At 44.2% G+C, this 18,840-nt stretch overlaps 1 protein-coding gene across 1 annotated transcript; it reads right to left on the bottom strand.

Annotated features, from left to right (window-relative positions):
* Positions 1 to 1,599: 1,599 nt before the first annotated feature.
* Positions 1,600 to 18,092, bottom strand: LOC134607760 (cytochrome b-c1 complex subunit 7). Its single transcript, XM_063450308.1, has 4 exons — positions 18,029 to 18,092; positions 8,870 to 8,941; positions 6,713 to 6,879; positions 1,600 to 1,814 (listed from the first exon to the last, which is right to left on the bottom strand). The coding sequence occupies exons 1-4, from the start codon at positions 18,045 to 18,047 to the stop codon at positions 1,737 to 1,739; spliced, it is 336 nt and encodes a 111-aa protein (XP_063306378.1). The 5' UTR covers positions 18,048 to 18,092; the 3' UTR covers positions 1,600 to 1,736.
* Between the last annotated feature and the right edge of the window lie 748 nt (positions 18,093 to 18,840).

The following is an 18,840-nucleotide window of genomic DNA, read 5'->3' as shown; positions in this document are numbered from 1 at the left end:
GTCTGTGATTGGCTGTATTTGTCATTCACAACGTTAGAAGTCTATTCTATGTAACTGAGTAACATGATTAACATTGGTAAAGTGTACATGTGGCTGATTGCAGCCATTGTTGTTTTTTTTATGGTTTTAAGTGAAGTTCAACCAGAGCAGTTCCCCTGTCCTGGCCCTGCACTTCAGGAATGAAAACAGGAACATTAAGAAGGTGAGATCATAGTTGGAAGATAAGTGTGAAGACACCGTGAACTATGTGACAGATAGTACCCAAGGACATATTTATACAAAGCAAGAGACTAAATCTAAATGGACTATTCAAGTTCTGAACTAATCCGAAAAGCACAGCTGCAGAGCTAGAGCGTTCAACTAAATACCAGGAAGGCCTCTAGTTGACATAAAGGAATAAAGTCAAAGTAATTACGCCACTCCCTTGAGTGAAGGGCTGCACGTGGCCCTTAAAATAATTCTCCTCTAGTCTACATAGCTGCTGCACAAACGTTATAAATGATAGACAACTGTATAATTGGCAAATGTAAAGATACTGCACATATTTCAAAAAAACTCTTGGCTTGTGTTTAGCGTATTTCTTTCTAGTTTGGCTCTAGGGTTAGTCTTCACTTCTTCCAACATCCATGAGATCAAGACCCGGAGCAGCCAAGTAGAGCTTCAGACCAGAGACTAGTAGAGGGACAGCAACTGCATTCAATACAAATGATGCCATCTATCTGAATGCATTTTCCTTTTATTGCGAGTGAAGTAGACCGATTATTAATCTAATGATGTTTAAAGGGACACTAGTCACCAGACCCACTACAGCTTAATGTAGAAGTTCTGGTGTCTACAGCCTGTCCATTCATGCTTTAAGTTGTAAAAATGCTGGCTTTTCAAAGAAAGGGCAATTTTTACATTGGTATTAGTGGCAGTCACTCAGACAGCCACAACAGGTGCTTTTTAGTTCAGTGCGGGCGGCGGATCAGTTCGAGGAGCTCAGAGCGATGGAGACGGAGTCAGCCAAAACAGGGGGGAAAAAAAAGCGCTTGTGAAATCACCCTTTCAAAAGGGAGGCCACGGACATAAACAGACATAGCAGGACTAAAGTGTCAGGAATACTAAAGTGTTCCTTTAATTCGGTATGTATTCAAGTCGTTAGTTGGTTTGTGTAGCTGTAGGTTTCTCAGTAAATATCTGTGTTAGTGACCATGTTTCAGACATGGAAGAGTGAGGCAAGAAGTGCATCAATGGGATATGAAGCTATGAGAAAGAGAGAAAAATTGTACAAAGCCAATAATACAAGATAAGGAGCACCAACATTTCTAATGTCCATATCATGTAACCAAGTCTCCAAATTCTCTATACAATTATTATATATAGGTTTATAATAATTGAGTTGTAGACAACAGCACATTTTTGTGTGTGCGGGTTTATATTTCTGCTTTTTGCATGCCTGAAAGCTATTACACCACTAAATAATAATTGTACTGGGTGGTAGTAATATTTACATTGAGTGTCTTACAGTGGTAAGTATTCTGAAAGCGGATATAATAAATAGATAGAAAAGGGAGTGGTGGGGCAAGATGCATAAACAAACAACTTTAGCTGCAAATAAAATGACACATTTTTGTTTCTTTTTACATTTTATTTCGGGGTCAGCTCCAAACACGGATATGAGTTTTTCAAAACGATCTGTCTTATTTTTACATCCTTGATAAATATTGAAATCCTGGCATGGGACTGAAAGCATATTATTTCTTTTCCCAGGATTCTCTCTCTTTCCTTTCACGGATAACTTCTTTCAGATAGGGTGAGAGATAGTGGATATCCTACAAAAGAGGGGAAAAAAACATAAGCCAATCAAAAATAATTCCAATAATCAACAGTTGTAATTCAAATGGTTTCCATGTGAGCCAAGAATATGAATATTAAAAGGAATACTATAGTCATAAAAACAACTTTAGTTTATTGAAGCAGTTTTGGTATATGCTAAATTGTTTGCCATTTAGAAGTAAAATCGCTTTGTTTATGCAACCCTAGGCACACCCACCTGCATATGACTGGCACAGCTTTCCTAAACACTTCCTGTAAAGAGTTACCTAATGTTTACACTTTATAGCAAAATCTGTTTCATTTAGAACTTGTCTCCTGCTCTGTTACCAGGGGCGGATTAAGAGCACAGTGGGCCTGGTGCTGACAATTATGATGGGCCTAATTACGGAATCTTATTGACCAAAAACACTAAAACAGTCATACCTCCCAAGTGTCATGTATCTGATGGAGATGGTGCTGAAGGGAAACTCATAGGATGCGGCTATAAGAAAACACATACTCTATTCTAATCTCTCTCTAATTTTTGCTTTCATCTTTCAAGTAAATCCATAACCCTTAACAGCAGTGTCCAGTGAAGCAGGAAGTCAATGGGCGGGGTAAAAGGGTGGGCCATTGGTGCGAATCACGTGACCAGACCTGCTAAAAGGGGAGAACATGCCCAAAAAGGGGGCATGTCTGTCCAAAGAATTTGAAGGACAGCCTGGCATGAATGCATGTCAGGCTGCCCGCCAATCCTGCAGGCTGTCCAACTAAGGGCATACTATGCAGGCAGCACCCTGAGCTTGACATAAATGTGTCTAATGATGCGTTCACTCCATGCTTTCTAAGGACTGCCCCCTAGCACTCACATGTCCACTTGTCTCCTTACTTTCTTACTAGCAGGTAGAAGTTCCTGGTATATAGTCTGGGACAGAGAAAATGTGTATGTACTGAGTGTAGAAGAAAGGGTACATGCCACAGTGTTAAAAGAGACAAGCGTCTGCATTACCTAAACTAATTTTATTGTCAGCCAGTCCACACAAGTTTTGTTCCCATACATCCCTCTTAAGCTTCCAAACTTAAAGGGACACTATAGTCACCATAACAACTACAGCTTATTGTATTTGTTCTGGTAAGTAGAATCATTCCATTCAGGCCTTTTGCAGTAAACACTGTCTTTTCAGAGAAAATAACTCCACTGGCCACTCCTTAGATGGCTGCTAGAGGTGCTTCCTGGGACAGTACTGCCTAGTGTGCAGCACTGTCATTCAGTGTCTCCACCCTCTGCATGCAGACACTGAACTTTCCTCATACAGATGCATTGATTCAATTTATCTTTATGAGGAGATGCTGATTGGCCAGGGCTTGTGCTGGCTCTGCCCCTGATCTGCCTAGTTGACAGTCTCAGCCAATCCTATGGGGAAGTATTGTCATTTGCTCAGACCACCACTTCTGATGATGTCAGCAGACAGTCAGTTCAGCAGCAGAGCCAGCAGCTGCAGACTTGAATACAAGTTATATTTTAATATACTTAGGGAGGCAAGAAGGGGCCAGGGTGGTGGTTTTAACATAATAGGGTCAGAAATACATGATTGTGTTCCAGACTCTATAGTGCTCCTTTAAGCAAGAGTATGTGAAGAGTAGTTGGGGTTGCCACCTTTCTTGGAAAAAAAATACCAGCCTTAATCATTTGTATAATCACAAGGAGTGACATCAGAGAAAATTCTGTAAAATCACCAACAAACTACTCACAGTTTGATTCTGCTGTATAGATGGATTGCTCCCAGTGTCTCAGTCTCGCAAGTCACCCAGTGTCTCAGTGTCCCTATGTATCACAGTGTCAGTGTCCCCATGTCGCCCAGGGGACACTGAAACATTTGGGGACACTAAGACACTAGGGACACAGAGACATGGGAACACAGACACTGGTAGACTAGGGGACACTAGGAGACTAGGGGACACTGGGAGACTAGGGGACACTGGGAGACTAGGGGACACTGGCTGGGAGACAGACACTTAGGGACACTGGGAGACATGGGGACAGTTGTGGACATAGACATGGGGACACTGGGACATATAGGGACACTGGGAGAGATGGGGACACTAGGCACACTGAGACACTCGGAACACAGACATGGGGACACTGAAACATTTGGGGACACTAAGACACTAGGGACACTGGGAGACTAGGGGACACTGGGAGACTAGGGGACACTGGCTGGGAGACAGACACTTGGGGACACTGGGAGACATGGGGACAGTTGTGGACATAGACATGGGGACACTGGGACATATAAGGACACTGGGACACATGGGGACACTAGGCACACTGAGAGACATGGGACACAGACACTGGGAGACTTGGGGACACTGAGACACTAGAAACACTGGATAGGGGACATGGGGACACTGGGAGAAATGGGGACATAGTGTCTCCGTGTCCCAATGTCGCATTGTCTCCCAATGTCCCTATGTCTCACAGCATCCCCATGTGTCTCAGCATCCCCATGTGTCTCAGCATCCCCATGTGTCTCAGCGTCCCCATGTGTCCCAGTGTCCCCTAGTGTCTCAGTGTCCCCATGTTTTCCAGTGTCCCCATGTTTTCCAGTGTCCCCATGTTTTCCAGTGTCCCCAAGTGTCTCGGTGTTTCCAGGTCTCCCAGTGTCTGTGTCCTAGTGTCTCAGTGTCCCCTAGTGTCTGTGTCCCCATTTGTACCCTAGTGTCTGTGTCCCCTAGTGTCTCAGTGTCCCCATATGCCCCCTAGTGTCTCAGTGTCCCCTAGTGTCCACATGTGTCCCCTAGTGTCTCAGTGTCCCCATGTGTCCCTGCTGCCTTTCCTCCCATCCCTCTCTTACCTGAGCTGTAGAGCTGCTGTCTGTTCTCTGTGCTGTGTTGCTGCTCCCCCACGGATCAGTAAGTAGTAGAGAGAGGCAGGGATATGCTGTAACTTCCTATACCTGCCTCTCTCCACACACAGTGACCCCTACTGGCCGGTGCTGGTATTGCAGAGTAATCTCCATTTATTCTGAGAAAAATACCTGCATTTGTATTGCCGGTATTACTGCAATACTGGTACGGCCAGGCAGCCTCAAATACCAGTCAGGTGGCAAACCAGTAAAATACCAGTCAGGTGGCAACCCTAAGAGTAGTGTGTAAAAAAAAAAAAAAAAAAAAAAAAAATTTTTTTTTTTTTTTTTAAATGGGCCTATTCCATGGGCCTGGGCCTGGAGCTGCAGCTCCATCAGCCCCTATGTTAATCCGGCCCTGTCTGTTACTAGCTTGCTATGCCTGCAGGAGTAAACACATTTTAAAGTAAGTTACATTTGATTAAAAAAAATGATTTAGTTCCTAAATGGCAGAGAATTGTGCAGTGAGACTTCAGCGGCATGACCTTGAAAAGCTTGCAGGCAACCGTGTAATTGCAATATCTTGTAAGATCTTACCTTTAAAAGAGATGTCATTCTGATTAGAATAAGTCTGAATACCTGCCTGCTGCAGAAGACATTTTGTATGTTTGACAAACAATAAGGTCTACCCACAGATAAATGATCATGTGCGCTAGAATGTAAGCTCTTTTCGAGGATGGTCCTCCTAAACCTATCATTCCTGTAACTGTATTATTTATTGCTACATGTCCCCCTTTGTAATATTATAAAGCTCTGTGGAATATGTTGGCACTATAAGAATGCCAATAAAAATAATTGTGCAATTAAAAACAACAACACTGTAGTGGTTATGATGTGAGGAGACCCTGGCCCAGTTTCCCGGTAATTTTGCCCTCTTAACTGGACCTCAAAGCTCCATGCAGCTCTGGTGACGTACATCCGGCTTGTGGAGAGCTGCAGTTGATTGCTCTCAGTCAATGAATGACATTGTGTACATAGACACATGCACAGAACTGACATGAAGCTAATGACGCCCCAGAGACACTGCCAGGAGATAGCATTACACCTCTGGCACCAGAGGGCTTAAACTCTGTATGTGCAACATTTCATAACAAAACACTGCACATACAGAATCCAGGCACCATAAGCACTTAAAAATCACTGAATTGGTCATGGTGCTTGGAGTAACCCTTTAAAGTCTACTCTATAATAAGGTATTGTACGAAAGCAACCCTGCATTAAACAAAAAGGTAGGGCCAAAAGTATTTTTTTTTAAATCCAGAATATATGGGAGAGAGACTGAAAAACAAAAATCAAAGCTCTCTTTTCCTGTAAACCATGTGGCAGCATGTAAATGAAGAGTGCAAGCAATTTAGTTTTTATTACATAAGGGATGACTGCAGGGCATATTTGTATGGAGTGCTAGTGTGTACAGTACCAACTAGCAGAATATACAGCCTGAATCTTTAGCCCAATTAGGACTACAAAGCACAAAAACAAACGACAAGCATAAACTCTGCTATACCTGAATAAATTAATAATACAGTAAACTGTTTGTTTTCTTTGCTGGATTCACAACCACTTTTTGTTCCCCCAAAAGGAACACTTTGTGAGACCTGGCATCATAAACTAGACTGATTTACCTGAACAGTGAGCATCATGGGAAATATAGTTCACAACATTAAACAGCAGCATTGGATGCCTCACATACAACAGTGATACGCAAAATAATCACAATCAAAAGATGAATTATTATGTTTCTGCACTTGGGCCTGCTTGGTTGTACATGCCAAGAATGTAAAATTCTGAACACATCTGCTCAGTGAACAACACAATGCTGCACTACATAGCTACAAAAACACTTGCAGTGCAATGGTTAAAAATGTGTTAGCTGGTCAGTTTTGTAACTGCAAATTTGGTGATTATCCCCACATTTCTCTAATCCGGTCCTCATTTAGACCTTAGTGAATAAGCAAATTAAATGTTTCCCCCTATTAACACAGTTAAGTTCCCTTGTAAGTAATACATACTTCTTCATATTTTGTCCACTTTTCTTTAGGAAGAGTTGCTTGTCTTATGTTAAGGTCCAAGGCCCTCTTAATGCGAAACGCCCTATCGTTATAAACATTTTCTGGAAGCCTTCTTATCGCCTCTTTGACATCATCATCTTCATAAATTGTATCATCTCGCATTAAACCTATTAAAAAGCAGTAAAATAATTTACAAACACACCATTAAAATATTAAAAAACATCAGCACTGCAAATAAAATTTAAAATAAATAAAAACAGATAATAAAAAGATTCTAAATAGACATATTTACACAATTAATATGATTATGGGAGTAGTAATTAAAGGTCATAGATCTGCAGGTTGAATACACCACGCGGCAGGCATTTAAACATATCTATGCATTCAGACAGTACTTTGTATTCCAAGCTGTTCACAAAACAATGCATATCAAAATTTACAAAAAATAATTAAAAGATATAAATAAATATTCTTCATGACAAAGCTGGAAGACACAATGGACTAAGGTGCCCTTTCATGCAGAAAAAGGGTTAGTCTTGGCACCGCAACATATTACGTCATTACAAAGAGTGCCGATCACCCACTCAATGCGGACAGTGGCAGCAATTTGTATAATAATAATTTTTTTTTTTAAATAATAAAAAATTCCCCCTCAACATCTATTTCATACAACTTATGCTAGCATGCATCTGGATACCACAAGTAGAGGTGGGAAGTCTCTCTCACCTCAGACTAAAGAATGGTGCTGGACAATGGTCTATGTATGGGATAAAATCAGACTGCAAAAACCAGAATGAGAGGCTCTTCATGGAGGAGCCAAGTAGTGGTCAGTGAGGGGTCTATCTCGCCAGCATTTAATAAGAGAAGCACAGTGTTTGCCCATGCATGCCTTTTTCCAAACCAATGCTTCTTTATTAGAAGCATAGATTAGAGCAGATCACGCAAGAAGTCAGTAGGTATGCTGATGTCTTTGAAGGCGGAGCGGGCGGCTGCAACAGAGGAAACTTGGAACTAGAAATTTGGTAAATCTCTTTTAAAGTTTATCTTTTTTATATCAAAGGGGGTGGACAGAAGGGGACCTATAGTCCCGATAAATTTTTTTTTTTTTTCAGAACCTTAGATTCTCTTGAGGAATGAAGAAAAAAAAAAAAAATAGCCTTTATATTCACTTGTATGCAAACACATATGGCATGGTGGCAGAGCTAAGAAACACAGAGATAAAAGGAAAAAAAATGTGCCTCGATCATCAACTTAAGGGGGTCAGTCTAAACTTTATAGCAGAGTGGCTTACAGTAGCAGCAATGTGTAAACACAACTGTATCTAAAAGTTCCAGTTTGCCCATATAACTGTTGCCCCTTTTGGGCATGTGGTGTGCACAACAGGGAACCAGGCTGTGTATAAACTGATAGCAGCTGTGTTATGGCTTCGATCAGTTTATCAGACAGTCCCAATTCATTTTGATAACTCAACATATAAATGGCATGAAGGGTCAGTGTTAGGACCCGCTTAGGGGGGGTCTGCCTTGACGTTGGCAGGCGGGCATTCCCTCCAATGGCCATTGGAGCAACTAAATGACCTCCATTTGTCTAAATATACATAGGGATAAAGGAGAAAGCGCAAGTAACGTTTTTCTTTTCTTTGATATAAATGGCATGCTATAGTGGTGTCATTTTGCACATCTGTGGACGGGTTGCCACTTTTTCTTTTGGTTATATGAGTATTAATATGAATCAGAAAAGTCCAATATAGTTTCTACAAAAATCCTAGTGTGAGGCTAACAGAATATTGAAACAGCACATAGATGTGCTAGGATCTAGCCAGTAGCAATACTTGTTTATACACAAAAGGGCCAGCAATACAGAATAGCAGGGTTTTACCAACAGAAATGTATTTGAATTCAATCGAACGCTTCCTAATGCCAGCCATAGATGTGCACTGCTATGTCATACAATAATAAAGATAAAAATAAGTAGAAAAGAAATTACATCCTACAAATTAAGGAAAGCAGTGGCTTCCCTACAAAATTATTATTATTGCCATTTATATAGCGCCAACAGATTCCGTAGTGCATCCTGCAAACTCAGATGCTCACATGGCTTACGAAATAACACAATGTACCTTTCATAGATGATTTGTATAGGATGATACGGCCTTACCGAGTTTGTTGAATCCAGCAGCGCCATAATACCACTTGCGCAAGCCATCCAATAAACGCCCGGAAGCTGCAACTGAAACAGAAAAAAAAAAAAAAAAAATGATGTTAACGCAACATTTACATTACCACTTATTTTATTGTACATTTATGAATCAGCACATCTATATATAAAGCGGTCTCATGATCAATTTAAACGACTGCAGGAGTTCTGCATGGAGAACCCAATAATATATATTGCATCCTCATATAAAAGTGCCTAGGGAGCAGTGTGCAGAACTGTAGAATGTGCAATAGCTACATACAGCAACACTAAAGTGTTAGGAATACAAACCTGTATAATAGAGACCATCTGATTGGCACAGCATTTTGCTGTGCGCACTAACCTCCCAATGCTTTCCTATGGGTATGAAGGAGGGACCGGCCAGAGATAGCAGTTGCATGGGCTCTCTGAGGGGAACAGTCACCCAAACAACTACAGGGCGCCATGACATTAGGAATCCATATTAATGTCCTTAACGCTATAAAAGTGCTTCTTTTATATTACAAGATAAAACTAAAGGACTGCTTCACTGAGCTGAAGTGGCCAGGGTTACTGGTCCTTTAATTACACATTACAAGAATCATACAATACACAATACTGATGAGTTATCATGCCTGGGCACACCCTAATCCCCGCAGCACGCCTATGGATTGAGTCCTGCAGGAGTTCCTGCACTTTTTTGTGAGCAGGAACGCTGTTTCTGCAGGCACTCAGCACCCCCCAAATGCCTCCCCTTCCCCCCATGTTGCCCCTGTCATGGGGGGGGGGCCCCAAGAGGTGATGCCCCCCGCCTGTCTCCATATCAGATGCGGCGAGGGAGCTGTGTGCTCTCTGCTCCCTCGCGCCACTTGCACACACACACACACACACACACTAACAGCACCCTTACACACACACACACACACACTAACAGCACCCTTACACACACACACACACACACTAACAGCACCCTTACACACACACACACTAACAGCACCCTTACACACACACACACACACTAACAGCACCCTTACACACACACACACACACACACACACACACACACACTAACAGCACACACACACACACACAAACACACACACACACTAACAGCACCCTTACACACACACACACACACTAACAGCACCCTTACACACACACACACACTAACAGCACCCTTACACACACACTAACAGCACCCTTACACACACACTAACAGCACCCTTACACACACACTAACAGCACCCTTACACACACACACACACACACACACTAACAGCACCCTTACACACACACACACTAACAGCACCCTTACACACACACACACAAACACTAACAGCACCCTTACACACACACACACAAACACTAACAGCACCCTTACACACACACACACACAAACACTAACAGCACCCTTACACACACACACACACACAAACACTAACAGCACCCTTACACACACACACACACAAACACTAACAGCACCCTTACACACACACACACACTAACAGCACCCTTACACACACACACACACACACACACACACACACTAACAGCACCCTTACACACACACACACACACTAACAGCACCCTTACACACACACACACACACTAACAGCACCCTTACACACACACACACACACTAACAGCACCCTTACACACACACACACACTAACAGCACCCTTACACACACACACACACTAACAGCACCCTTACACACACACACACACACTAACAGCACCCTTACACACACACACACACTAACAGCACCCTTACACACACACACACTAACAGCACCCTTACACACACACACACACAAACACTAACAGCACCCTTACACACACACACACAAACACTAACAGCACCCTTACACACACACAAACACTAACAGCACCCTTACACACACACACACACACACTAACAGCACCCTTACACACACACACACACTAACAGCACCCTTACACACACACACACACACACACACTAACAGCACCCTTACACACACACACACACTAACAGCACCCTTACACACACACACACTAACAGCACCCTTACACACACACACACACTAACAGCACCCTTACACACACTAACAGCACCCTTACACACACTAACAGCACCCTTACACACACTAACAGCACCCTTACACACACTAACAGCACCCTTACACACACTAACAGCACCCTTACACACACTAACAGCACCCTTACACACACTAACAGCACCCTTACACACACTAACAGCACCCTTACACACACTAACAGCACCCTTACACACACTAACAGCACCCTTACACACACTAACAGCACCCTTACACACACTAACAGCACCCTTACACACACTAACAGCACCCTTACACACACTAACAGCACCCTTACACACAAACACACACACACACTAACAGCACCCTTACACACACACACACACACACTAACAGCACCTTTACACACACACACACTAACAGCACCCTTACACACAAACACACACACAGCACCCTTACACACAAACACACACTAACAGCACCCTTACACACACACACACACACACACTAACAGCACCCTTACACACACACACACTAACAGCACCCTTACACACATTAACAGCACCCTTACACACACTAACAGCACCCTTACACACACTAACAGCACCCTTACACACACTAACAGCACCCTTACACACACACACACACACACACACACACACTAACAGCACCCTTACACACACACACACACACTAACAGCACCCTTACACACACACACTAACAGCACCCTTACACACACACACACACTAACAGCACCCTTACACACACACACACTAACAGCACCCTTACACACACACACACTTAAAGCACCCTTACACACACACACACACACACACACACACACACAGCACCCTTACACACACACACACACACACACTTAAAGCACCCTTACACACACACACACACACACACAGCACCCTTACACACACACTAACAGCACCCTTACACACACACACTAACAGCACCCTTACACACACACACACACACTAACAGCACCCTTACACACACACACACACACACTAACAGCACCCTTACACACACACACACACACACACACACTAACAGCACCCTTACACACACACACACACACACACTAACAGCACCCTTACACACACACACACACACACTAACAGCACCCTTACACACACACACACTAACAGCACCCTTACACACACACACTAACAGCACCCTTACACACACACACACTAACAGCACCCTTACACACACACACACACTAACAGCACCCTTACACACACACACACACACTAACAGCACCCTTACACACACACACTAACAGCACCCTTACACACACACACACACACTAACAGCACCCTTACACACACACACACACACACACTAACAGCACCCTTACACACACACACACACACTAACAGCACCCTTACACACACACACACTAACAGCACCCTTACACACACACACTAACAGCACCCTTACACACACACACACTAACAGCACCCTTACACACACACACTAACAGCACCCTTACACACACACACACTAACAGCACCCTTACACACACACACACACACACACACACACTAACAGCACCCTTACACACAAACACAGCACCCTTACACACACACACAGCACCCTTACACACACACACACACTAACAGCACCCTTACACACACACACACAGCACCCTTACACACACACAGCACCCTTACACACACACAGCACCCTTACACACACACACACACACTAACAGCACCCTTACACACACACACACACACTAACAGCACCCTTACACACACACACACACTAACAGCACCCTTACACACACACACACACACTAACAGCACCCTTACACACACACACACACTAACAGCACCCTTACACACACACACACACACTAACAGCACCCTTACACACACACACACACACTAACAGCACCCTTACACACACACACACACACTAACAGCACCCTTACACACACACACACACACTAACAGCACCCTTACACACACACACACACACACTAACAGCACCCTTACACACACACACACACACTAACAGCACCCTTACACACACACTAACAGCACCCTTACACACACACTAACAGCACCCTTACACACACACACACACAGCACCCTTACACACACACACACACACAGCACCCTTACACACACACACACACACACCACCCTTACACACACACACACACACAGCACCCTTACACACACACACACACACAGCACCCTTACACACACACACACACACACAGCACCCTTACACACACACACACACACACAGCACCCTTACACACACACACACAGCACCCTTACACACTAACAGCACCCTTACACACACACACACACACACACACACTAACAGCACCCTTACACACTAACAGCACCCTTACACACACACACACACTAACAGCACCCTTACACACACACACACACACACTAAAAGCACCCTTACACACACACACACACACTAACAGCACCCTTACACACACACACACACACACACTAACAGCACCCTTACACACACTAACAGCACCCTTACACACACTAACAGCACCCTTACACACACTAACAGCACCCTTACACACACTAACAGCACCCTTACACACACTAACAGCACCCTTACACACACTTAAAGCACCCTTACACACACACAAAGCACCCTTACACACACACTAACAGCACCCTTACACACACACACACTAACAGCACCCTTACACACACACTAACAGCACCCTTACACACACACACACACACTAACAGCACCCTTACACACACACACACTAACAGCACCCTTACACACACACACACTAACAGCACCCTTACACACACACACACACTAACAGCACCCTTACACACACACACACACACACTAACAGCACCCTTACACACACTAACAGCACCCTTACACACACACACACTAACAGCACCCTTACACACACACACTAACAGCACCCTTACACACACACACACTAACAGCACCCTTACACACACACACACTAACAGCACCCTTACACACACACACACACACACTAACAACACCCTTACACACACACACACACACACACACTAACAGCACCCTTACACACACACACACACACACACACTAACAGCACCCTTACACACACACACACACACACACACACACACTAACAGCACCCTTACACACACACACACACACACACACACACACTAACAGCACCCTTACACACACACACACACACACACTAACAGCACCCTTACACACACACACACACACAGCACCCTTACACACACACACACACACACAGCACCCTTACACACACACACACACACACAGCACCCTTACACACACACACACACACACAGCACCCTTACACACACACACACACACACAGCACCCTTACACACACACACACACACACACAGCACCCTTACACACACACACACACACACAGCACCCTTACACACACACACACACACTAACAGCACCCTTACACACACACACACACACTAACAGCACCCTTACACACACACACACACTAACAGCACCCTTACACACACACACACACTAACAGCACCCTTACACACACACACTAACAGCACCCTTACACACACACACACTAACAGCACCCTTACACACACACACTAACAGCACCCTTACACACACACACTAACAGCACCCTTACACACACACACACACTAACAGCACCCTTACACACACACACACTAACAGCACCCTTACACACACACACACACACACTAACAGCACCCTTACACACACACACACACACACTAACAGCACCCTTACACACACACACACACACACTAACAGCACCCTTACACACACACACAGCACCCTTACACACACACACACACACACACACACTAACAGCACCCTTACACACACACACACACACACACACAGCACCCTTACACACACACACACTCACTAACAGCACCCTTACACACACACACACTCACTAACAGCACCCTTACACACACACACACACACTAACAGCACCCTTACACACTAACAGCACCCTTACACACTAACAGCACCCTTACACACTAACAGCACCCTAACAGCACCCTTACACACACACACACACACACTAACAGCACCCTTACACACATACAGCACCCTTACACACACACAGCACCCTTACACACACACAGCACCCTTACACACACACACAGCACCCTTACACACACACAGCACCCTTACACACACACAGCACCCTTACACACACACAGCACCCTTACACACACACAGCACCCTTACACACACACAGCACCCTTACACACACACTCACTAACAGCACCCTTACACACACACTCACTAACAGCACCCTTACACACACACTCACTAACAGCACCCTTACACACACACTCACTAACAGCACCCTTACACACACACACACTAACAGCACCCTTACACACACACACACTAACAGCACCCTTACACACACACACACACACTAACAGCACCCTTACACACACACACACACACACACACTAACAGCACCCTTACACACACACACACTAACAGCACCCTTACACACACACACACTAACAGCACTCTTACACACACACTAACAGCACCCTTACACACACACACACTAACAGCACCCTTACACACACACACACAGCACCCTTACACACACACACACACACACACAGCACCCTTACACACACACTAACAGCACCCTTACACACACACACACACACACAGCACCCTTACACACACACACACACACAGCACCCTTACACACACACACACACACACAGCACCCTTACACACACACACACACACAGCACCCTTACACACACACACACACAGCACCCTTACACACACACACACACACAGCACCCTTACACACACACACAGCACCCTTACACACACACACAGCACCCTTACACACACACACACACACACAGCACCCTTACACACTAACAGCACCCTTACACACACACACACACTAACAGCACCCTTACACACTAACAGCACCCTTACACACACACACACTAACAGCACCCTTACACACACACACACACACTAACAGCACCCTTACACACACACACACACTAACAGCACCCTTACACACACACACACACACACTAACAGCACCCTTACACACACACACACACACACACTAACAGCACCCTTACACACACACACACACTTACAGCACCCTTACACACACACACACACTTACAGCACCCTTACACACACACACACACTAACAGCACCCTTACACACACACACACACACTAACAGCACCCTTACACACACACACACACACTAACAGCACCCTTACACACACACACACACACTAACAGCACCCTTACACACACACACACTAACAGCACCCTTACACACACACACACACACAGCACCCTTACACACACACACACACACAGCACCCTTACACACTAACAGCACCCTTACACACACACACACACACTAACAGCACCCTTACACACTAACAGCACCCTTACACACACACACTAACAGCACCCTTACACACACACACACACACTAACAGCACCCTTACACACACACACACACTAACAGCACCCTTACACACACACACACACACTAACAGCACCCTTACACACACACACACACACACTAACAGCACCCTTACACACACACACACACACTAACAGCACCCTTACACACACACACACTAACAGCACCCTTACACACACACACACACACTTACAGCACCCTTACACACACACACACTAACAGCACCCTTACACACACACACACACTAACAGCACCCTTACACACACACACACTAACAGCACCCTTACACACACACACACTAACAGCACCCTTACACACACACACACACTAACAGCACCCTTACACACACACACACTAACAGCACCCTTACACACACACACACACACAGCACCCTTACACACACACACACACACAGCACCCTTACACACACACACACACACAGCACCCTTACACACACACACACACACAGCACCCTTACACACACACACACTAACAGCACCCTTACACACACACACACTAACAGCACCCTTACACACACACACACACCAACAGCACCCTTACACACACACACACCAACAGCACCCTTACACACACACACACACACACTCACTAACAGCACCCTTACACACACACACACACTCACTAACAGCACCCTTACACACACACACACACTCACTAACAGCACCCTTACACACACACACACACTCACTAACAGCACCCTTACACACACACACACACTCACTAACAGCACCCTTACACACACACACACACTCACTAACAGCACCCTTACACACACACACACACTCACTAACAGCACCCTTACACACACACACACACTCACTAACAGCACCCTTACACACACACACACTCACTAACAGCACACTTACACACACACACACTCACTAACAGCACCCTTACACACACACACACTCACTAACAGCACCCTTACACACACACACACTCACTAACAGCACCCTTACACACACACACACTCACTAACAGCACCCTTACACACACACACTCACTAACAGCACCCTTACACACACACACACACACACACACACACACACACACACTAACAGCACCCTTACACACACACACACCTATGTGAGTTATGAATGCTTACCTTTCCTGAGACACAGTGGGTACTTACTATTAATGTATTGGACAAACCATTCTCTTTTTCAGCACTACATTGCTTTAGGAGGTTTATAAAAATTAATTATTATTTTTTTACAACACACAGTCTTCTTTTAAATTTCAATAGAAAGAACACTGCCAGGTTCCAAAGTTAAATCAGCATGGGGATGTTGTTTCCATGAATACACAGTGGATCTGATAATAATAATATATATATATATATATATATAAAATATAGCTGTTACATTATGGGAGCAGTGACAGCAGAGGACATGCAGGTTCTAGCAGGCTTTGCCTGGGTCACACAGAGGACATGCAGAGTGGTAACATAGCTGCCAGCCTTTTATAGCCCCTGCAGTCTGATAGGACATGGGGCTGCCAGCATACGCTCTGCTGTACGTGAATCCAACGAACATCAACGCAAGACAAACTCTAAACATGGTGAGCCTCGTCCTTACCCGGTGCCCTAGCCGCCATCTTCCCTCGACTCCCGCAGAAAAAAACGTCTGACTGACGGGCGGACGTGACGTCTAAAGTGGGCAAAACCCGCCTCAGAACTAAGGGCAGGGCGCTCAGCCATGTTTATGGTGGAAGAGGTTGTTAGTTTAAATAAAGTTTGTTGTGACCCGGAAAACAAAAACCAACAATACATTTTTTATGTCAGTAAAGATTAAATTAAAAAAAAAAAAAAATTCCCACTTCCTTACAGCTAATAAAGTTAGTATATATACAAAAAAACATGCCCCTTCCCAAGTTGGTGCTTGCAATGTTAGCAATAGGTTCTAAAAGAATCTAAATGTACATTTGAGTTACACACTTGAGAAATAACAGAATTTGAGCTGATATTACAATTAGGTTATTTACTATAACAATTTGGATGTATATAGACATAGGGTTTTTTTTTGTTTTTGTTTTTTTTTTAATAAAGTGACAATTGTCAGGATTTAAAAGTGGATTTTGACTATAAGGCAAAAAGTATCTCAATTAGAAATATTCTCCAAGTCAGCTATACGTCTCGTTTGGGTATTTTAATCGCAATTTGAAATTCACTTTAAATTTCTAACAGTATTCACTTTAGGAAATAGCCCTGTGAATAATTTCTAACTAAGGTATTGTCACGGCTTGGCTACCGTAGCCCACCAATCGGCTAAAATCATTAAAGTCATATATGCTTTCAGTTCAGCAATTTTAAACCAATATTCACATTTTGAATCCCTGAAAAGACACTTTTGTAGCAGAATCCATTTACAATAATTAAATTGGATGAAGG

Source organism: Pelobates fuscus, chromosome 4 (genome assembly GCF_036172605.1).
Source record: "Pelobates fuscus isolate aPelFus1 chromosome 4, aPelFus1.pri, whole genome shotgun sequence".
NCBI classification, from domain to species: domain Eukaryota; kingdom Metazoa; phylum Chordata; class Amphibia; order Anura; family Pelobatidae; genus Pelobates; species Pelobates fuscus.
Note: the sequence above shows the minus strand (reverse complement) of the source record. Positions and strands in the feature narration are given on the sequence as shown.